General features: G+C 38.9%; 1 protein-coding gene across 11 annotated transcripts in view; it reads left to right on the forward strand.

Moving 5' to 3' along the window:
* Positions 1-24,451, forward strand: part of DYNC1I2 (dynein cytoplasmic 1 intermediate chain 2) — a 49,796-nt gene that overhangs the window by 11,861 nt on the left and 13,484 nt on the right. For 3 of the 11 annotated variants that reach the window (XM_005290455.5, XM_005290454.5, XM_024114735.3), the window contains exons 4-6: positions 6,218-6,362; positions 10,694-10,753; positions 12,134-12,249. In XM_005290455.5, the coding sequence (XP_005290512.1) occupies positions 6,218-6,362; positions 10,694-10,753; positions 12,134-12,249 (321 nt within the window). The remainder of the gene's footprint in view (positions 1-6,217; positions 6,363-10,693; positions 10,754-12,133; positions 12,250-24,451) is intronic. The other 8 variants (XM_065560775.1, XM_005290456.4, XM_065560776.1 and 5 more) reach the window with 3 other exon arrangements.

Raw genomic sequence — 24,451 nt, forward strand, 5'->3', positions numbered from 1 at the left:
AAGAAAAAGTGGACTGTGCATTATCCAAACATTCCATCAGCTATACACCCAGTACCCCAATGAGAAGGACTGCCGGTTCCTGATGCACCAGAATCATTCTCACTTGTGTTAGACGAGGAAGAGGAAAAGGATGAAACTTCTGGTCCTGAACCATCAATGTCACAGGACCCACATTTTCTCCCATCCTCCTCCTCTGAACCACACCTCATAACACAAGGTGAACTGAATGACCTTGTCAGGGATTTGGAACTACCCAAGAGTAAGGCAGAGCTGTTGGGCTCCGGACTACAGCAGTGGAATCTCCTGGCAGGTGATGTTAGGGTTTCCATGTTCCGTGACCGTCAAAAGGATCTTGTCCCATTCTTCTTCATGGAAGGTGATCTTGTAGCCTGCAACAACATGGTGGTGTGATGGCAGCCCTCAACATCGTTCACAATCCAGATGAGTGGAGACTGTTCACTGATTCATCGAAGACGAGTCTTAAAGCTGTTTTACTGCAAAATGGCAATGTTTTGCCATCAATTCCAGTTGGTCGTGCAGTCCATATGAAGGAAACCTATGACAACATGAAACAACATTTGAGGTGCATAAACTATGACCAACATCAGTGGCAGCTTTGTGGCGATTTGAAGGTTGTTGCTCTCTTGCTTGGTCTGCAGACTGGATACACAAAGTACTGCTGTTTTCTCTGCGAATGGGATAATCGTGCAAGAGATTCCCACTACATCAAGAAAGATTGGCCACTCCAACAGTCATTGGAGCCTGGGAGGAAAAGTGTTCAGCATCCACCACTTGTTGAATCAAGGAAGATTTTGTTACCACCCTTACACATCAAGCTGGGTCTGATGAAGAACTTTGTCAAGGCCATTGACAAAACACAAGCAGCTTTCACGTACCTCCGTGGAAAATTTCCAAGGTTAAGTGAAGCTAAGATAAAGGAAGGTGTCTTTGTTGGTCCTCAGATTCGTGAACTTCAAGATGATGCATTTGACCATGCACTGCGTGGCAAGGAAAAGACGGCATGGAAAGCCTTCCAGTTAGTGGCAATAAATTTTCTCGGAAACAACAAGGCAGACAACTACAGGTTGTTGGTGGAAAACCTCCTCAAGGCATACAAAAGCCTTGGTTGCAACATGTCACTAAAGATACATTTTTTGCACACTCATCTAGATTTTTTTCCACCAAACTGCGGAGCAGTGAGCGACGAGCACGGCGAGCGATTTCACCAGGACATTGCAACAATGGAGAAACGCTATGAGGACAAATGGAGCCCATCAATGCTTGCAGACTATTGCTGGACAGTGACAAGAGATGCTCCATTTAATGAATACAAGAGACAAGCCAAGAAGCACCGAGTAGACACTGAATAGGACTAAACTATGTACATAATAGTTTTTTGCCTTTTGTTTCATAATAAATTGTATTTATATAACCCTTTTGCTGATTTTTAAAGTGTTACATAAACAGGACAGGTGAAATATTATCATGTAAAGCAACCATAAACACATGAAAAGACCTATGCTTACAATTTATGATTAAAACTCTATCTACACAATATACATAGACATAAAATGTAAAAACTTAAATATTTTAGAAACAGTAGCCAATCAGTTGTTTTAATTGTCATATTTGAATTCAGCACATCAAAATACATAATAAATAGCACATTTTATCTCTGAAGCAGACGACGTCTCAAAAATTGTAGACCAGTGTAATTGAAGGTCTCCTGATTAAGCCAGGGTGTTCTCTTACCATACTACTTATCTTTTCTATACATTGAGATAGCTTGCCCTTGTGCCCTTAATATCTCTTTTTTTTAAAACTACCAACTTTCCTTAATTTTTTTCCCTTAAACTTGCTTCCCATAGGATCTTCCCTACCATTTCTGAGTTTGTTCAAATCTGCCTTCTTGAAGTCCATTATCTTTATTTTGCTATATTCTCTTACTGTTCCTTAGAGTCATGAACTGTATCATTTCATGATCACATTCACTCAAGCTGCCTTCCACCTTCAAATTCTCCTTCATATTTATCAGAATTAAATCTTGAATAGCTTCTTCCTTGTAGTCGCTTTCACCACGTTCTGTAATAAAAAGTGGTCTCCATTGCATTCCAAGAACTTGTCAGATAATCTGTGCCCTGCTGTATTATTTTCCCAACAGATGACTGGGTGGTTGAAGATCCACGTCACCATCAAATCCTGTGCTTTGGATGATTTTGTTAGTTTAAAAAAAGTCTCATCCAACTCTTCTTCCTGGTTAGATGGTCTATAGTAGACTCATACTATATCATCATCCTTGTTTTTTATCCCTTTTATCTTTATTCAGAGACTTTCAACAGGTCTGCCTCCCACTTCTATATCAGTCTCAGTGCAAGTGTATACATCTTTCATGTACAAAGCAACCCCTTCTCTCTTTTCTCCCTGCCTGTGCTTCCTGAACAAGCTGTACCCTTTTATATCGATATTCCAGTCACATGAAGTATCCCCTAATGCTCTGTGATACCAAGTATGTTGTAATTGCGGTTATTCACTAGTATTTCTAGGTTTTTATTCCCCATACTACTTCCATTAATATACAGATATCTAAGACGTTGATTAGATTTCCCCTTCTATATTTCCTTGTCTCCTGTATCCCTGCTATGATTTCCTATGTCCCATCTTCTTCCCCCCCCCCCCCCCCCCCTGATTCCGACCCATCATCCAGGTCTCCATGTTTTGGACTTACTGTGGATTTTTGTTTCCTGCTCCCTTTGAACATAGTTTAAAGCCCTCCTCGGTAGGTTAGCCAGTCTGTATCCAAATATACTCTTTCCCTTCCTTGATAGGTGGACCCTCTTTCTGCTCAGCAGTTCTTCTTGGAACAGTATCCCATGGTCAGGGAAGTCGAAGTGCTCCTGGCAACACTGTGACTGAACAGTTTTGCATTCATCCCAGGATATGTGTGTGTGTGTGTGTGTGTGTGTGTGTGTGTGTCTCTCTCTCTCTCTCTGGGTCCCTACCCTCGACCAGAAGGATTGATGACACCGCCACCTGTGCCCCCAGCTCCCTCACCCTCACTTCCAGAGGCCTGTAGTCACGTCTCATCTGCTCAGGGTTATATCTCACCACCAGGTGGTTTTCTCTCAGGACTGGTGGCCGCATTCCTTCCAGCCTTTGGGGTATGTGGTTCCTCCTCCTCCTCTGCCTTTGGGGGAGATTCTTCATCCCTCATTGCCAGAGTAGAGAACTAGTGGTGTGGTTTTTTGTTTGTTTGTTTTTTTAAATCTTTATGGAGGATTGGTTGGGAGCAGAAGTAGCCAGCATCCAGCTTCCTCCCTATGAAGGGGCTGTTTCCTCCTCCCCTGGTGGTGCCACTGCAGGCCTACCCAGATGGATTGCTTCCTCAATCTTGGAGGTCTCCATGTGTATATTTTCAATCACTTGCAACCTAGCCACCTCCTCCTGTAGCTCTCCCATGTGGTTCCTGAGGGATTCTGTCAGTAGGAAACTCTTACACTGGATGACCTCCCTAGCCTGGCTTTCTGTGATGGGGACTACAGGTCAGTCTCTGCAAATCCACACCAGGACCTGTGTAGAGTCATCCATGATTGGGTTCTCTGTCTGGACCCAGGAGCAGTGTTGGCTTTGGCAATGTGGCCTTATTGAACCATGCCCCCTCATTAACACACAGGGGAAAGGTGATCAAGAATGATTCAGGATCAAGGGACAGGAGGCTAGAGCCTTGCTAGCGCACACTCAGTTAGCTGGCCTCTGACCCCTACTCCCACACAGTCCCTAAACACACAGTCCCATACAGACCACACTGTAAACTTTAAGCAAGCCAAAAGAAAAACCAAACAGAAACAAAAACTCACTCACCCCAAGAATTAGTGTTCGTTCCTTCAGCAGGGGATCTCCCTCTCAGATTCCCTCGTTTGCAGCCCCCTGTTCAGGGAGCTTGTTTTGTTGATACTCTTACCTTCTTTGTATCTGACTCTTTCGTGATCTATGAAGTTGTGTACAGTGAGCAGCTGCTTCCAGGGGCAAAAGAAATCCTGGAAAGTCAGTCATTTGTTCTCATCTTTTCTTCCTTTGGATTTTTTTTGAGGGAGTGTGGGGAAGAGCTGCTCTGCTTTGGAGCATAAATACACACAGTTTTAAGCTGCAGTATACATAAGTATTTTTAGATTTGGCTCTATGATATTTAATGTCATAGTTCAGTGTTTGATCCTTTATATCTATTAGTTAGATATAAATTTAAAAAAATCAATCACTGGATTGCACACAGGGGTGGCTCTATGTATTTTGCCGCCCCAAGCACGGCAGTCAGGCAGCTTTCGGCGGCATACCTGCGGGAGGTCTGCTGGTAACGCGGATTCGGCGGCATGCCTGCGGGAGGTCCGCCGGTCCCGCATCTTCGGCGTACCCACTGCAGAATTGCCGCCGAAACCGCGGGACCGGTGGACTTCCTGCAGGCATGCCACCGAAGGCAGCCTAACTGCTGCCCTCCGCGGCTTGCCGCCCCAGACACATGCTTGGTGCGTTGGTGCCTGGAGCCGCCCCTGATTGCACATTATTAGGGCCCCTACTGAATTCACAGTCCATTTTGGTCAATTTCACAATCGTAGAAATTTAAAATTAGTCAATTTCATGGTTTCAGATGTTTAGACCTGAAATTTCATGGTGTTGTAATCGTGGGGGTCCTGACCCAAAAAGGGGTTGTGGGGGTTGCAAAGTGGTCACAGGATTACTACTGTTGCTTCTGCGCTTCAGCTGGGCTCTGAAGGTAGCAGCCATGGCGCTTGCTACAAGTGTGGGAGGTACCCAGAGGTGGGTCTGATCTCCCCCCACCCCCAAGAGCAGCTGTGCAGGGGAAGAGGAAGTACCATCCCTCCCCAATCCTGCCAGGACTAGCAACTGGTGCCTGGTGCATGATAGGAGCCCCTGGTGGGGCACCCTCAGCCCTGCCCCTCTTTTACTCCCCTCCAATAGCTAGATTTCACAGGGGAGAATTGATTTCATGGTCCGTGACATATTTATCACGGCCGTGTATTTGATACAGTGTGAGCTAAATTGATAGTCTAGGCATTGTGATCCCTTAGCTCTGTTTTCAGGTCTTAACTGTCTAATTTAGTAAAGGCAGAACAAGTTTTCATTCATGCTTGTCTGTTTTTTATGTTAATTGCCGTTTTTTAATTGAACAAGTTAGTGATAAAATCATGCAGTACTAGAATAGAGGGTTGTAGGCAGTCATTCTATAAATTATCCAGCAGATGGCAGTGACTACCAAGTAAAAGTATACCTGTAAAAAGAGCTTTCTACCAACTTTACCTGTAATTTTTCCCTGTTTTGGGAGGAAAGGGAGGTGCAGGCGGGGGGGTGTTTTTGTTTTTTTTTAACTCCCAGTTTAGGGGAGAACCATGGCTTTGGGTGTCTGTGTGCGTTACTGAAAAATAGAATGTGCAAAGAACTCTGAGGCATTATTAGGCTGTCAAAAAGGTATAAAGCCGGGTCAGGCCGTTCTTACAAATCATAATTTCTAGACTGGGGAAACAGTTTTGCATTGTATTTAAATTGCATGATGTCACTCTTCATTATGCATCAGTTCCCAAAAGCATGTTGTTTTTTAAATTTTATTTGCAATCTTCACCCAAAATGCTTGAAACTTTTAAAGGAGATATATATTTTAAATATAACATTATTACATTTAATTAAAAAACAGCTCCAGGATAGCAGCTATTCTTGTGTCTAAAAGAAGTGTTAATTACTATTATCTGATAAAACAACAGTACAGGTTAACTTACTGTATGACAAAATAAATTGTTGCAGTTGTAACTGAAGTGAAGGCAAATTTAGCAGAATTTAAATAGTGCATTTTATGGTCTGTTTAATCCATGAAAACAGTTATTAATGCTATACTAACATGCTTTGAACTTATTTGGAAATGACAAATGGTAAAGAAAATTGTCTCCTTTGAAAGTTGGTGGCAGCATTTTGTAGAAATTGAGAAAAAAATATATATATATTCACCAGTCATTTTCTCCTGCGTGTGTCTTTTTATATATATAAATCCCCGCTACATTAAATGCCAAAGAGTTGCATGAGTCTCCAGCATGAAATGTTAACATTGTCTTTTCCCCTCTCTTTCTACTATTCATTTTCATCCACGTATTTTTTGTTTGCCATCTTTTTTTTTTTTTTAATATTTCATGTTAAATTAATTTGGAAACATCCTAAGCTGTGCAACCTCTACGAGTAGTAACAGCGGATACCTGTCTGTTTCACTATTTAGTCCCTCCTCCTATGTCTCCATCTTCCAAATCTGTGAGTACTCCAAGTGAGGCTGGAAGCCAAGATTCTGGTGATGGTGCCGTTGGATCTAGGTATGGTAATTTTCTTAAAACATTAGATTGTTTTAACAATTAACAACAATTAAAATGTTGTTAGAAATGTTTGTAGGTTGAGAAGTGCTTTAAAATACTATTGAGTTAGTGTTGATAACTTAAAATTTGTAAATGTCCAAGTAAAATTTTATGTTTAAGTCATTTTAAGATAAACCACATAACATCTCTTGTTCTAAAGCAATTCATGTGTTTTACTCTAATGATGATTATGTAAAACCATTTTATTCTCTGATTTGGATAATTCTCTTGGAATGTATTTTATTTAAATACTGAAGCTGCAAGTAAAATGTAAAATGAAACTTTGAATTCTTTTTTAACTTTAAGGAGAATCAGATATGTTTGTTTCTAATGGACCCATAGTTTAAAGTGGGTGGGAAGAAAGAGGATGTTATATGAAAGGGGTCTTTTCACTGCCATATCATGTGCACTCTCCTCCAATAGTAGGTAAATTCTCATAATAATTTGCTCAGAAAATCTATTAATTGCCATAGCAATTAAGGTATTATGCCACTATCAAATATGTTTTTTAACTTATCACTATGTTTATATTATGGAATAACTTGTTAAAGAAATCTAGAGGATAATTGTTTTAGGTGTGCTTGCACATGAGTTTTGCTCCTTTTGGAAGAAGTTTAAATAAGATTTAAGTTGTTTGCTATAATATTTATCAAGACGCACATATTCATGTCTTTTCCACATACTTGTGTTTTGGCTGATATGTCATTCTCATATTTTGCATACCCGAGGCTTTGAAGAATGAGTGCTTGCACCCCATTTATGTATAGTTTAAATGTTACTATTCCCACCATCCTAACTGTAAAAAACGTGATTATTTTCATAACCAGTTAGTGGCATTAACAAAGTTTAGGTTGTTGCTAAAAAGCGAGCAATAAGCAAAAACAGGAGAATGTAACACGCCACTAACATGGAGACACATTGCTTTCCTGACTGCTCGTGGACACTATACCTCTTGAATGCAACTTTGTGTTAATATTTCATTCAATCTGTGTGGATTGAGCCCACTTTTGATGTAATAAAATATCCAGTAATATTGCTCTTTCATTTAGTAACAACCAGATTTTAAGTAGTACAGTCCACATGTGACATGAGATCTGTGAATCACTTCTATCATAATCCATTGGGTGGGAGGGTTATTCTCTGCTAACATTATTTTAATCTAAAATATTTGAAGATTGAATTTCATTCATACGTAATATTGAATAGTGAAGTGTGTATGAAACATGTTTGACATGAAACAAACTTCACCTGTACATTTTATGGTGAATTCATCTCCAACTAATGAAAATATTATTGTCCTCACCATTGTGTATTATGCATGTCACACAAATGTAGAGTAGGCACAGGTTCTTGAAAACTGTTGAGAGAAAATAATACCTTGCACTTCTATAATTTCATCCATGTATCTCAAAGTGCCCTACACATTAGGATTAACAGCAATTTTCAGGATTTGGAAGTACAGTACAGCAGTTTTCCCATCTTGCAGATGAGGGAACTGAGGCATAGGTAAACAAACTAATTTGCTGAAGATCAAATAGTGAGTCAGTGGTAGAAAAAGAATAGAATTTAGAGCATTACATTGGGAGTCAGGAGATCCAACCACCAGATAATACTTAGAAATAATTTAAAGTACTAAAATGTCTGCCTCTATGTATAGTATATTAGTACATATGAACTCTTGGTGAGACATACTGGTATTCAAAAAAATCTTGAATTTGCTAAATCATTCTGCAGGAATAGTTTAGTATGATCACTGCTAGAAACAGTTCTAAGGAGTTAACCAAATTTCAGAGGCCCATCAACGTGCCCATATCAGTACACATCCGCATTTGAAAGCTAGTTCTAAAAGTTTGATACTGAACTGAAAATGTAAAACTGATCCTTTTTTATTTTTTCTCCATGTTTTTAACCCTATAATCCCAACATTCCACTTCAGTTGCATGTTGAACAGCTGTGAGATCACATGATTACAGTGCACCTCGCATGCAGCAGCTCTGTTTACAAAGATTGTCTTCCTGGTTAGCTTAGCATCTCCTCTGCATTTTTACCTCTCCCTTATGCTGGCTGGCACACAGCTGCAGTTCTTAACTACCCGATAAGCAGTAAACCACTGTTCAGGCCCTACGTCCACTGCTGTTATCAATTTACCTGGCTGCGTCTCCAGTCCTTTTCATCAGTAAACCATTTTTCATATCTGCTTCTTCTCATCCTAAAGTTGCTGTGTTTATTGCAGCTCTTCTGCCTCTCTTTCCAATTCCCTATGTTTCTCAGGAACATTCAGAATAAAAATTCAGGACTATAGAGAACAATTGAAATATCACATATTGAAACCCAATATCACTTACTATTCTAACAGAGAATGTTAGAGTATATTGAGGTATATATTAATAATGTACACTTATGCCAGAAGGATGTTGTGAGGCTTTAGTTAATATTTATGAAGTATTAGGCAACTGACTAAAGTTTAATCATTAAAGCAGACGGATAATGCATACTTTAAGGCATGTTACATACTTAGCAACAGTATATTATGTCACAGTCACCCCAAATAAAAGGCTGAACTCCAATCTCAGAATGCCATTTTTGTTTCAGAAGAGCATCTCTGGTTAAAAAATAATAATAATAATGCTCCTCCTCCTCCTCCAACAAAAGTGTAGGGATTGAGACATTACAAATGAAAAATCTTAAAGGACATAATATTCCTTATAACAATGAAGAAACATGAGTGTCAGGGAGTGAGTTTGAATGAATGAGCAGCATCTAAGAATCTAGGTTTTATACCAAAGCAATATGATTCAGTTTTCTGAAGACAACTTTAGAGTTGAAAAGAGTGAAAGAGTTTGAACATATTAATTTGCTTCAGCAATCAGTACATCATTGCAAAACTCTGATGGCATGTTTTATGTAGGAGAGGGAAGGAGAAAGTTACTAAGAAAAAACTTAACAGTACGCTCAAAACAATTTATTTCGGACACATAGACAATACTGCCCATTTGCAAGTAATACATAGACAATTTTCCAATGACTTGGAAAACTATTGTGTCCCTACTTTCGGACAGTAAAACCAAAGCTTTGCATTTCTAATTAAACCATTACTGAAAGTTGGTGCCCTTTAAACCAAAACTTGCTACTAGAACTACCTAGTACATCATTAAAGATACTGAAAATTTAATTTAATATTTTCACCACTCTGTATTAAACTATTGGGAGCAACTTTACATCTTTCTAGGAACTCTCCAGTTACACTGAAAAATAACTTCAGTCTTCCTAAAATAATCATACGGGAAAACCTTTTATTGATCTGGCATACAAACATATTACATGTTCTTTATTTTTCAGCTTCTGTTACAAAATAATAGTAAAATTCTCTACAAAGTATGGTAGCATATGCAAGCTTACTAAAAGCAGATGTTCTGCTGCTAATATTTCACGTATGTTTGTTTGAAATTGCTGCTTTGTGCCCTGGTAGAGTTAGAAGTAGACACCAACACTAGATGAAGTAGATTTCCCTCCCCGCTCCAGGCAAGACTAAAATATAACGAAGGTCCTATTTTATATAAGTGACCTGTAACAGATCTATTCCACTTCTTATTCTTATATACTGTGCTGAATACTCACTATTTTGAAACATTTTAATATAAAGCCCACTGTTTTCTAGGATACTGAATATTTTAAATTGGCTTTAAATCGGATGACATTTGTAAGCCCAAGGCAGTGCTTAACCCATAATTACAGCAGTGTCACATCTTGGAAACTCTAGCAGTTCTGTATCCCAGTGGAAATGCATTTTGCTTCTCTACCAAAAAGTTTGTGTTGACTCATTTCCTTTACCAATATGACAATTTCCTGCACATATTTAATGCTTTAGGCAAGATTGCAGTACATTAACAAACCTGACTTCGTATGACACAACCAAATTAGTATAGCTTTAAAATGAAATTTAAAGTTTAAAACTTCCTAAGCTGTTTCAAATGGATTTTTATTCATTTTGCTTTCATATAGGCTACTTTTGTCAGTGATTCTGCAATGCTTTAATTTCCCATATCTGAAATAATTGAATGACTAATTGCTCTCAATTGTATGTTTCTGTTTAACTGTTTTATACTTATTGCATGTATTGTAGCATTGAATGTTCACTGAATTTCCACTAACTGACATGACATTTTGTTTCTTTTAAACAATGAAAAAACTGTAAACTTACAATAGCTTTAACATTTCATAGTGTGTATTTGCTTCACTAATCTCTGGCCTCTTTTGCTAATGCTGCATGGTTGTTCAACCTACGGTATCAGGACGCTGCATTGGGATACTGATCCATCAGTTCTTCAGCTCCACTCTGATTCCGATCTGGGGTATTTCATAGATTTTATATTCCCTCTTTTGTGTATTTATAAATATACAATTTATATATATATATCCAATATGAGAGCTTTTTTAAAAATGAATTTTAAATTACTATTAAGGAACACAAGTTCTGAAAGTAATCAAAGTTCATGCTGTCCCTGGGTTTAGTGCAACTGGCCTATAGTAGGCAACTTCAGTCTTACTGTAATTGCAGGTTTATCATTTTTCCAGCAATATGTTTCACTCTTAACATAATTTTTTATCTACATCTTTTTTTCTTGGCAAGACAAACTATAAAATGTCATTCTATTGAGATAAAATAACTACACATTTAAATATATATAAAATGTGTCTAATATAAGAAAGGATGGGAACTCATTGTTTTGTGGCTAATGTATCATGAAGTCTTTTATAACTTGTAAGCTTTTCATTAAGCCCCACATCATGTTATAGAATTGTATTTGCCTTCCAAAAATTAAAAAAAGAAAGAATCTGTTAGAATTTTTCCTTGAGCCTATTTAGTCTTAATGGATTTTTTTAAGTGTGGGAGAAGATGATGGAAAGATTAATTTTCACGTACTGCTTTTTATTGCTGGATTATTGGAATAGTGATTAATATACATATCGAAGTTAATAGGAGTTTTTATATAAAAGTTCTCCTGAGATGGGTCTAACTTGCGCTATATATATATATATATAGTGTGTGTGTGTGTGTTGCAGTTAGACCCATTTTGCCCATGTCAGTATTTAAATGAGATCTTGTTCTCAATTTTTCTTGTTAAATCTTTAAGTTCTTTAGTATTCCGTTCAGGGCTATTATACTACTGTTTGGGAACAGACTTACAGTTCTAAGTCATAAATAATAGGTTTGGGAGGGCTAAGGAAATGGCCAGCATAGTTAAATGATACTGGGAAACTGTCATTAATTGCAGAATAATTAAACAATTTTGCAAGCTATGCAATCTTGGAACCCTGGTCCTGCAAATATCTTTCATGTGAGCAAGGAAAACAATGGTAGTGCTCACATGAGTTAGGTTTGTAAAACAGATCCTTTAGCCAGTGAAAAAAAGCCTTGTCATACACTAAGATTTAGGAAGCCTTGAAAAACACTTTGTGTAAAGTCAAGAAATCCAGATATCTTTTCCTTTTTCCTTTTTCTTCTAGTCTGTGTGTATAAGCCAGCCACCTTTTAAAAAATAAAGCTAGCATATCAATAACATACATAGCATTTTTCAGATGATAGCATCCTTTGGATTTAAACTTGATTTTTAGAGTGTGGCGTGAGATGATGTCTTGTATATCACTGCAGGCAATCTGAAACTCTTTAACTTAGTCATGATTGTATTAAAAATATCAGTTGTTCTAATGTCTCTGTTCATTTTATTTAGACGTGGGCCTATTAAACTTGGAATGGCTAAAATTACACAAGTTGACTTTCCTCCTCGAGAAATTGTTACATACACAAAGGAGACTCAAACACCAGTTATGACTCAACCAAAAGAAGGTGAATGTTAACTTATACTACTATTGCATGTATTTTTTCTGGTTATTAAAATGTATCAAGACTATTCTAGGACAGATGGAGATCAGTCATTTTCTACTTGATGTTTTATATTTTACAGAATAAATAGTCTTTCAGAGCTCGACATGGTTAAGTGTAAATTGATCTGTGGGATGACTGGTAATGTCTGTTAAGTTCATATACGTCTTTTTAAAGAATGTCATTCTGCATCTTGTAATTAATTAAAGGGAACCTATTAAGCACTTGTATTTTCCTCTCCCAAATACACAGTTTTCTAGAAGACTTATACAGTCTGTTTAAGCAATGTAGAATGTGTTCCGAGTACATTAAGGTAACAAAATCAGTTTATTTGAAGGCTTATGTGTTCTTAAGCCATTTGTGGCATGCTGCCATCACTAGCATTTGATTGAAAAAATGCCACTCCAAGACTTTTTTATGTGTAGGGACAGAGACTGCCCTTAATCATTGATCAAATTTCCATTGATTAGAATAGGAGTTGAATATGCTAATCACATGTTTGACTCTTAGTTTATGGTACAAACTGAAAACAGTTGGAAATTTCTAAGTTAAAGCTTCAGTTGTAACTTGCTGTCTTTCCTGCAAAGTTTTGTTTAAAAAAACAAAAGATTGAGTGGGTTTAATTCACTTGCTGTTAACCTTTAGAGACCTGGGAATTAGATCACAAGTGACAATATTTGGTCTTTGCCTAGTCCACATCAGAAAAACACGGAATTGTTCAGTGTGACTGCCTGACTGATCTATGATGAGCAAGTTTACTATGAGAACATAAATTGAGGGCCTAGAATTTCAACTTCCATTTTGTACTTCCTAGCTTTCTTGGGGTTTGTGTTTAATTTTCTGGTATCTTCTCAAGAAAATATAGATAAAAGCTATGGGCTCATTTAGTCTGTTAAATTTATATTTTACAGGATTTAGTTCTTAAACCTTTTCATTTAAGAATCACAAGCATATTGTCTGAAAAGGTTTGATGCAGAATGTATAGCACTCTAACTTGCATCAGTACACTATCACTTGTTACACATTGACAGTGGTTTATGTTAAAGCACACCTATATAGAAGAGAAACGGAAAAAGCACATCACAGTACTACCCCTCTGTTGAAAAAGAGCTTTTCTTTCTTCCCCCCTTTTTCGCGTCATGTAAGGGAATCCAGTATACGTTCCAAACACCTAACTGGGCAGGTTTCTAAACTTTATTACTTGATAAACTAGAGTAGAAGATGATTTTTTTTCTGTATTTAAATAGTATGTTTTATTTCACCACAAAAATATATAGAGAGAGGCCTAGTATTTATTTTATTTACCTGACAAACTGGAATATGTACTAATATTTCAATGAAACATATTTATTGAATATTCAATATATTGCCTACAGATCATAGGCAAAACAATTCTCTTGTGAACAAGCTTTCTACCCCTTCATATATGAGGGTTTTTTAAAATACTTACCAGTTCAAAGGGTTTTCTGTCATTTTCTTTTCCGTTTATGCATGGTGGCTTCTACTTGGAGCACTGGCAAAAGTGAAAGCTGAATGCTTGTTTGTCAAGCACCCATGCAAGGGTACATCAGTAGACATCAAAGGAATCACATTGTTCTTCAGAAACTCACCAGTTCATGAAAATGCTGATTTCCACTTTAACTGTTCTTTATTTATGAGGTCTTCTCAATTCTGCCTCTGAGAGCTTGCAGTAGCAAGAACCATATAGCTGTGCATTCACATTCTACATGCATTGTGTTGGTCATGGTGTCTGCCGTCAGTGTTTCAAACTCTCCTCCGCTCTCCTGGCATCATGTAATTCACTGTTTTGGTGTGATCATACCTGGCTGGCATCTCAGAATTTTTCAGTGATAGAACAACTTTTCCTTAAAGAATCTTCTTGTCTGAAAAAAAACAGGAGTTTATTGCAGAAATTGTACGTAGGAGAGTTTACTTTTTTGAGAGTACTAAAACTAAGTCTGCTAAGGGTTGAGTGCGTCTCTCTTTAGCATGTTGTTGCTGCAAATCTTGCATAGGCTGAGGGAAAATTTAATGAACAGATAAAATTTTAGATTCCATTCTTCAAGTATTTTACTAATAATCATCAGATGTTTGAGCAGTAAGTAGATATTCCTATTTTATAGATGAGGGAACTGAGTCAGAGGTTAAGTAACTTACTCTATTCTCTCTTGCCTCCAAAACCATGGAGCTTGGATTAGAATTCATGATTTTCTGGTTACCAGTGCTCAAACAAATTTTAGTATTTCAGAGTGATTTGTATACCATTTTATTTTAGAAATTTGGGTGGGGAGAGGTGTTTTAAAACTAGTTACTTAAATGATAAAGGGGGAACTGGATACATTGAACTCAGAGTTAAACCTGAAAATCCAGCTTAAGTCCGGTAACATACGTTTTTTGAGGGTTAAAGATGACTTAATTCTCAAATTCTGTACCCTCGTTGACTCTCCTAAAAATAACCACTCCTTTGCCTAGGAAGCTCCCTGTAGCATACTATGCAATACTGCTCCTTCCATCCATTTGCATATCTAGACCACTGAATAAGACAGTGTGATGGAACATATATTGAAAATACAACTTGTTATGTCTACCAACCTTCTTATATAGTCTAGAAAAAGGCAGTTCAGGTTTTTCAAAGATTAAACTTGAAACATTTTAAAGGAAGAATGCTATTTTGAAATGTAATGAATTTAAAACTGATTTAAAATAGTTTCAAGTACTACAACTGCCTCTTAATTCCTCTTCATGTTTTGGTGGTTTTATAGTCACTCTTTCCAATTTTTACAAATGTTTTTCTCTTCCCTCTTGCTATGAGATCCACACAAACTGTGAAACCTGACTATATGCAAAGTAAACAAATAGAAAATAGCTTTTTTTTTTTCCCCTGTAACCTTTCAGTGATACTAATTTTGTTATATATAACAGGTAAAAATATTGGACAAAAGTGTATTTAAATTGACAATATTCATTTAAATGTGTTTTTGGTGACAGAAATAACTTCTGTGTTGACACCTTCTACATCAGGCTCCCTTCCATGCAACTTTGGGAACGTCCATACTATTGGAAAACAGCATTTCCTAATGGAAATACTGCAAATATTAAATGTGAGGTTCTTTGCTGTTCCATTATTTCTATTGTGATATGCAGCGTTGTAGCTGTGTTGGTCCTAGGATATTAGAGACACAAGGTGGGCGAGGTAATATCTTGCATTGGACCAACTTCTGTTGGAGAGAGAGAGATGAGCTTCAAGCTTACACAGAACTCTTCCTCATCTATCACTCCAACAGAAGTTGGGCCAATGCAAGATATTACTTCACCCATCTTGTCTCATTATTTCCAGATAGCTTTTGGCTCGTGGAACACAGTCCCAGGGAGTAGACCACAGTTCCAGGAAAAAAATTGCCCCACATTACTTTTAATCTATTAAGGCAATCTTACCTATAAACTGTAATAACCCATATAACTATTTCAAAAAGCAAGTGAGATACCAAAGTTCTCATTCTCTTCCCTCTTTCTTCCTTCAGTTAGTCTCTCGTTTTTCCCCACCCCCTCTCATTTTCTTCCCTTTTTCAGATTCTCACTGGAAGGTGGAGAGTTAGCACATGGGTTGTGTGCTGAAGTGCTTTACTTACAATGCCTGCTGTGAGTGAAATTGCCTGGGATTGCATGATCCTTGTTAGTTTTACTCTCAACAGATCTGCTGTAGTTAAAGAGCTTTTGTTCAGGAAAGTGACTATGAACTGTCTGCCTCCCACTGGTGATTACCAGCACCCTCCCTTGGACACGATAAGCTGGGATGGGTGGGTGCAAGCAAATTTAAAAGTTCCTTGCTTCCTATTCGCTTGAGAACTAGTGCTTTAATTGTATTGTACAACTGGTATTGTGTATGTGCATCTCTCAAAAGTGACTTGACACTTGAATTAAGAAATGGGACTGACAAATTTGCTTTGAAGCCTGAAAGTCTTTCATTCGACTTCTTTCCAAATACATCTTTAATAAATAACTGGGAATTATGCTCCCACCTCTTTAATATGGGGACTACAAATAATACAACAGTCAGAAAGTGAAATTGCCACAGAAAACGGGAGTCTTGAAATGTAGGATGCTGTGTGTGACGTTGTGCAGTCTATATGGTTTTATAAAAACATAATAAGAAGTGAATGTAATGTAACTGGAATATGCTTCATGCAAAAGGTCTCTTGTAAGGTATCATTATAAAGCTTATAATCTACTGAGTGTGATCATCCTATTTGTATAAATGTACCACTCTTGTATTTAAAACTAGAAATATGAAATATAACTCCGAGGGCCTATTGTAATTATGCAAAGTGTGGGCCATTAATATTGGTTTGGAATCTTGATGATTCCCATTAACCAGGACCATTGTCTGCAGATGGCTGTGTTTACCTGTTAGTCTTCCTGTATGTGTGTGTGCTGGCAAGTGGGTAATGAAGTCTTGCAGTGACATGTGATCATGTCACCTGATCTGGAATCCATCTTTAATCTGGGTGCTTTTCCAGAGAGGGGGGTGGTAGAAACCCAGAGGGACAAAGGGTTCCCGCCTTATGCAAAAGATATATAAAGGGGTGGAAGAGAACAGAGGGAGAGAGGAGCCATCATGAAGAATCCCCTAGTTATCACCTGAGCTGCAACAAGAGCTGTACCAGGGGAAAGAATTGTGCCCAGGCCTGGAAGAAGTCCAGTCTGAGAAAAAGCTTACTGAAGCATCTCTAAAAAAAGAACAGGAGTACTTGTGGCACCTTAGAGACTAACAAATTTATTAGAGCATAAGCTTTCGTGGACTACAGCCCACTTCTTCGGATGCATATGCATGTATGTAAAGTAAATAAGGTTATTAAAATGTTTAAGAAGCTTCATTTAAAATTAAATTAAAATGCAGAGCCCCCAGACCAGTGGCCAGGACCCGGGCAGTGTGAGTGCCACTGAAAATCAGCTTGTGTGCCGCCTTCGGTACATGTGCCATAGGTTGCCTACCCCTGTTCTACATATACAGCATGGTGTCTATATTTTTTAGCTGTAAGTGTTTTATAGTGTTTTTTGGCCAGTGGGCCTTGTTTGCACATTGTAGAAGTGTTCGGCTGGGTTCGTCCCTCTCCAGGGCAGCGGGGAACCACACCGCCTCGGTACGTCCGTCAGGTTATTTCGGGGGAACTAGCCTGGCCACAGGGTTTTACACCGCGGCAACGGTAGAGGCAAACAAAGAGCTCGCAGACCCAGGCCCTAGTTCAGGGCGTGGCAGTCGAGGGTCTTTGGCTTCGGCCCTTAGGCAGGGGCTGAGCAAACAAATTAATTTAGGAGGCCGAGGCCCAGGTCCTGGCTCCGAAGGGCCTGGGGAGAGGGGGAGACTGCCACTAGCACGTTGGGTGGCAGGGAGGACACAGGCCCCCCCACTCCACTGCGTCCCAGCCCGGGGCCCTAACAGCGGCAGATGGCCCGCTGCTCTGTCAGTGGGAATCCTGGCCCCAACACACTGACATCGGCTCTTGGTGTGCTGCAGCCAGACTAGGGTCGGCTGCCCTGGGCTACTCCCTACCTCCCGCTCTAGAGGTACCTGCGTCTGGATGGTGTCCTCCATGGAATCAAGTCTATGGATTCCTCAGGGTACTCGGCGAGCAGTAGGCTTGGCAGCTTCTCTGGGTAGCTTGCCACAGGCAGGCTTAACAGCTTCCCCGGGGTCTGGTCGGCATCAGGCCTCGGCTGGTCTGGCCAGTCCTCAGGTTGGTTGCAGACTGCAGAAGCCTCCCCACCGGGAGCTAGGCCACAGGCATCTGGCTTCTCCAGCGGCCGGGCTCCTTGTGAGCTCTGGGGCTGGGCTTTTATACTTCCTGTCCTGCGCCTTGATCTCTGGGGATCCACTGGCTCCGCCCACTTTGGCATCCGGAGGGGCTCATCCCTCTCCAGGGCGGCAGGTAACCAAACCGCCTCGCTACACACATATAATTTGAAGTCGCATATCTTTTCTGTGGATGATTTATAATCTCAGGTACTTTCAGAATGGCAGAAGCCTAGTTTCTCCTCTTTAAGCACTTTTGTGGGGTCTGAAGGGTGATAAAATGGTTGACCTGAGTCATAATAATAATTATAGTGTCTTTCATTTGAACATCAAACTTGAAATTGTACAGATCATTTATCCCTCAGTGAAATGGGTTGAAAAGGCACTTCTCTGAACACTGCCCAGTATGGAAATTAAGACAGAAAATTAAGAACACCCTATCCTATAGGAGGATTTAGGTAGGTAGAACAATAACTACCCAGCTGGGATTTGTCGAAGATACAGGGGCTAAATGAGGATCTTGATTTTACATTTCATCTGCAAGTCAGTACAGTGCCTCCTTATGTCATGCCCCCGCACTTGGTCCAGTCTAGTTCAGATGCAAAAGTGCCACATACTGAATCATGACTTTTTACCGTGTTCCATTTTGCTTGAAAGTCTTCCCTCCAGGCACTAGCTGGCCTCATCTATCTCACTTCTGTTATACCAGGCCTATGTTTATGAAATGTGACCACATCCAAGCCAGATGCATTGTAGCTGCAGGCAATGGAAGGCATGAAAATTGTTCAGCTATTGTTGTATAGATGTATTATGACCTCTGAGTTCCTTAAAATAGTTATGAGAAACTCAGTGTCTTGGAGAGATTGGAAGTGGTTCTCTTTTGCTTTTCATCTGCCACTATAGAATAATATAAGCATACCTTTCAACATGTGTTTTCTCAATTTTGTGACTAGGATGAAATGAATAATCTTTTAAGAAAGAGATTCATTAATGAATGTTTTGTCACAGTTTTTTTCATACATGCTCCCAGCAACACAGCAGAGTACCTTCTTTTCTTAAGTCTTGATCCTAAAATGAAGTAAATTCAATAAATGCTGGAACATAAGCAGAATTCCAGAGTACAAAACAGACTTATAAAGGAAGTTTACTAAATCTTACTTCAGGTTGCACCTACCATTTGAAGATCTTGTGTGTCCACAAAGTACTCCTAGTCTCTATGTAAAGAATACGGTCTAGAAAAAGTGAGCAAAAACCAGATATCCATGGTTACAGATGGAAGCAAACATAGCACCTAACACAGCGGGGTCCTGATCCATGGTAGGAGTCCTTGGTGCTACGGTAATACAAATAATAAATTACCATTGGGGATAGGCAGCCAGACATTCTCAATGGAGGGCCTTAATGCTCTTGAATTTGTTCAGTCTGGGTCCTTGGTGCTAGAGTGGCCTTCCTGTGGTGGTCAAAAACTAATCCAGCTTTGAGGTAGGTCAAGATAAATCTGTTTAAAAACATTTTTTAAAAGAGAATAAAAAAGCACATTAGACTATTATTGCAGTAATTCAGAATTTTTTCATATTTGTGGACTATTTCTTCAGGCAGATCTTCTCTTATGGATTGTCTTTCCTCCCAGTGCTAATCCCACACCTATGCAGTAGCTATAATGATTGATTACCTAAAGTAGTATTAGAACAACATAAAGGAGATGAGATGAAAATAAACTTGTTCCAATGCAACAAGTATGTTGTCTTGGTAACATTCTTTCCTTATTTTGTTACCTTTCCATAATGTAGAGTGTTGAATTCATTCATTCAGTTGTACTAAATCTTCTCCTGTTGCCCATAATTGTCACTGCATTGATCTAATCTATCTGGGTCATTTTACAGTTTAGGGCTGTCCTCTTGTGATTTGCTACCCATCAGTTTTTATGGTGTCAGCAAATTTGATCATAAAATAATTTTAATACCAGGGACACCTGACAAAGACTTGCTATGATTCATGTGTAATCCAAACAGGAATAGGCATCCAAGGGAATTCTGCTTAAAGACTGGCTCATTAGTAATGGAAGCTTTCTGGGATAGTAGGACCACCTCTTGTTTTAAATGCCATGTTGCACCTTTGTCATGGAAGCACTTATGGACCAGGGTTTGAGAAACACTGATTTTGTTAGACGAAAGATGGGATGTGGCTGATTTATTGTTAAACGTTTAAATTTTGTGTGTATATACACATGCCTCGATCCTACGTAACTGGCATGAAACAAATTCTTAAAACTAGATACAGTAGAACTTCAGAGTTACGAACTAACCGGTCAACCACAGACCTCATTTGGAACCAGAAGTACGCAGTCAGCAGCAGAGGCAAATGCAGTACAGTACTGTGTTAAACGTAAATTATTTTTAAAAACGGGGGGGGGGGGGAAGAGTTAAAAAGAAAGATTTGATAAGGTAAGGAAACTGTTTCAGTGCTTGTTTCACTTAAATGAAGATAGTTAAAAGCAGCATTTTTCTTCTGCATAGTAAAGTTTCAAAGCTATATTAAGTCAATGTTCAGTTGTAAACTTTTGAGAGAACAACCATGACGTTTTGTTCAGAGTTACGAACAAACTCCATTCCCAAGGGGTTTGTAACTCTGAGGTTCTACTGTACTGTGCTGTACCAGAGCAGTACTAAGTGACTGTAAAGCTGAAAGGAGCAGCTGAGGATTCCCCTGCTGTGAGGAAATCCTTGGCTAACCTACAGTTGACATAGCCAGCCCATTCTGGCTTTCCTCGCTCCCATCAAAGGGTATATATTTGGAGCACAGTGTGCTCAGGTGACCTTAACCAATGCAGAGGCTGTTGGTGGTAGCAGAGACAGTTAGTCCAGTCTTTAGACTGGACTTAGTTGTTATGCCAGTTCAATCTCTGGACAGGCCCATGATTTGAGGAGACGGAAAGATGGCAAAGCACCATGTTTGCCTCCCCTTAGCTGTTTGTGCCAACTGTACTCCAGTACAGCAGAGAATTGAATGTAGGATGTTTAGTAAGAAAAGTCAGGTGACAGTTTTTCTCTATAACCATCTCTCTTATAAAATCTTTCAGATTACTCAAACAACTGGAACTTCACATTCTAGTATTTATTTCTAGGTATAGGCTAACTTACAGCACTGCCTTTCATTCCATCTCTCCAAAATACATTTATAAGTTTGATGTTAACATAAAGTAAAAACTCACCGAACATTCGGAAAGTAATTGGGGGAAGTGTCCAGGTTGGCACACTCCCTGAAAGTTTTGCAGTTCATGTTTGTCGTTAGGGAATTCAGTGTGACTTCCTATGAGTGAATTGCTGATAGGCAGCAGAATAGGCTATTGCATGAAAGCCTGAAGCTGTCATCTTCAGTGGTACTAATAAATATAATATACAGGAGTCTGGGGAGAAAGACACAAAAAGAGAAAAAGGCATATGTGAACATGTAAGTATTATAAACATGAAAATCAACAGAAGATCTGTATAAAGGTAAAAATTCTCATAGAATTACACTGTTTCTGCTTGGGATACTATTTAGTAATGTATTTCCTCAGAACCAGATGGACTTGACTTATTTCAATATCTTATTGCATAGATGCAATAAGCATCATAAAAGCATACACTTTTGACATGTAATATACTTTAAAACTGGGAACCTCTTAATTTACGATTATTGTATTCCTTACTCTTGTAGATTATAGAATTACTGTATTTGCAGTCTCTGTACAGTAAAATGCATTTGGGCAACTCATATCTAATTATTTCAGTTAACTAAAGACAATATTGCTGCATTAGCTCCACACTGAGGATTTGTAATTTGTTATTGGCGACTTCTAACTGCTTAATTATTGGTTTTAAAAAATGCATAAAAACTTGTATGATGAAAATATTATTTGGTTAAGACTTTGATTATTTTAACTCAGGTTTTAACTATATTTAACAATTCAGCACATAAGGCCTCTGAGTACTATAGCAATACAAATAACACTCCCAGTATTTATATATTCCAACAGTACTCTTTAAGAAATAGTTTAGTTTTATATATGCCTGTAGTTCTCAGTACATGCCATAAATATACAATGAAATACAGATGGAAAACTTCAGCTTAACAAAAGCCACCCATTTCACAGATGATTTAACTTTGATTAACCTACTCTGCAGCAACAGATTACTCAGACAACTGGAACTTCACTCTATAGTGTTATTGCTAGGTGCAGACTAATTTACAGCACTGCTTTTCTTTCCATCTCACCAAAATACATCACAATTTTGATGTTAACTCAAAGTAAAAATTCAGTGGTTCATTAAATCTGGTTTTAGCATTCATCGACAAGAGATTTGTCACTTTAAAAGTAACTGCTACTTTTATGCAGTCTTTACTGCTTAGTTTATAACCTTAGATCCCCTGTCAGGAAAAAACATGGAGTTAACCACTTAGAATATTGTAATGAATATTCATCAATAAATTGATGTGACATACAGTCCCATTTCCAGTCTTCATGCTGCTGTGCGGTTTTTAAAGTTTTAACTGCTTTATCTTCGTCTTGTTGGGAAAAAAGGGTTAGCATTTTTTTTAAAAACTAGAAATTGTATCAGATGTATTGCTAACTTAAGTGGTATAAAGAATGAGGAGTCCTTGTGGCACCTTAGAGACTAACAAATTTATTTGAGCATAAGCTTTCGTGAGCTAAAACCCACTTCATCGGATGCATGCAGTGGAAAATACAGTAGGAAGAGATATGTATACACAGAGAACATGAAAAAATGGGTGTTGCCATACCAACTCTAACGAGACTAATCAATTAAGGTGGGCTATTATCAGCGGGAAAAAAAACTTTTGTAGTGGTAATTAGGATGGCCCATTTCAAACAGTTCACAAGAAGGTATGAGTAACAGTAGGGGAAAAAGAAGGAGGAGTACTTGTGGCACCTTAGAAACTAACAAATCTCTAAGGTGCCACAAAGTACTCCTCGTTCTTTTTGCTAATACAGACTAACATGGCTACCACTTTGAAAGTAAGGAGAAAATTAGCATGGGGAAATAGTTTTTACTTTGTGTAATGACCCATCTGCTCCCAGTCTTTAGTCAAGCCTAATTTAATGGTGTCCAGTTTGCAAATTAATTCCAGTTCTGCAGTTTCTCGTTGGAGTCTGTTTTTGAAGTGTTTTTGTTGAAGAATTGCCACTTTTAGGTCTTAATTGAGTGACCAGGGAGGTTGAAGTGTTTTTTGACTGGTTTTTGAATGTTATAATTCTTGATGTCTGATTTGTGTCCGTTTATTCTTTTATGTAGAGACTGTCCGGTTTGGCCAGTGTACATGGCAGAGGGGCATTGCTGGCACATGGCATATATCACGTTGGTAGATGTGCAGGTGAACGAGCCTCTGATGGGGTGGCTGATGTGATTAGGTCCTATGATGGTGTCCCTTGAATAGATATGTGGACAGAGTTGGCAACAGGCTTTGTTCCAAGAATAGGTACCTGGATTAGTATTTTTGTTGTGTGGTGTGTGGTTGCTGGTGAGTATTTGCTTCAGATTGGGGAGGCAGTCTGTAAGCGAGGGCTGGCCTGTCTCCCAAGATCTGAGAGAGTGAGGGACCGTCCTTCAGGATAGGTTGTAGATCCTCGATGATGCGCTGGAGAGGTTTTCGTTGGGGGCTGAAGGTGACGGCTAGTGGCGTTCTGTTACTTTCTTTGTTGGGCCTGTCCTGGAGTAGGTGACTTCTGGGTATTCTTCTGGCTCTGGCGATCTGTTTCTTCACTTAAGCAGGTGGGTATTGTAGTTTTAAGAACACTTGATAGAGATCATAGTTTGTCTCTGTCTGAGGGATTGGAGCAAATGTGGTTGTATCTTACAGCTTGGCTGTAGACTGGATCGTGTGATGTGGTCTGGATGAAAGCTGGAGGCATGTAGGTAAGTATAGCAGTCAGTAGGCTTCTGGTATAGGGTGGTGGTTATGTGATCATCGGTTATTAGCACTGTAGTGTCCAGAAAATGGATCTCTTGTGTGGACTGGTCCAGGCTGAGGTTGATGGTGGGATGGAAATTGTTGAAATTATGTTGCAATTCCTCAAGGGTTTCTGTTCCATGGGTCCAGATGATGAAGATATCCTCAACGTAGCGCAAGTAGAGTAGGGGCGTTAGTATCAGCTCTCGTCCCCAAAGTCAGCCATAAAAATATTGGCATACTGTGGGGCCATGCGGGTACCCATAGCAGCGCCGCTGATTTGAAGGTATACATTGTCCCCAAATGTGAAATAGTTGTGGGTGAGGACAAAGTCACAGAGTTCAGCCACCAGGTTTGCTGTGACGTTATCGAGGATACTGTTCCTGATAGCTTGTAGTCCATCTTTGTGTGGAACATTGGTGT

Source organism: Chrysemys picta, chromosome 11 (assembly GCF_011386835.1).
Source record: "Chrysemys picta bellii isolate R12L10 chromosome 11, ASM1138683v2, whole genome shotgun sequence".
Taxonomy (NCBI): Eukaryota; Metazoa; Chordata; order Testudines; family Emydidae; genus Chrysemys; species Chrysemys picta.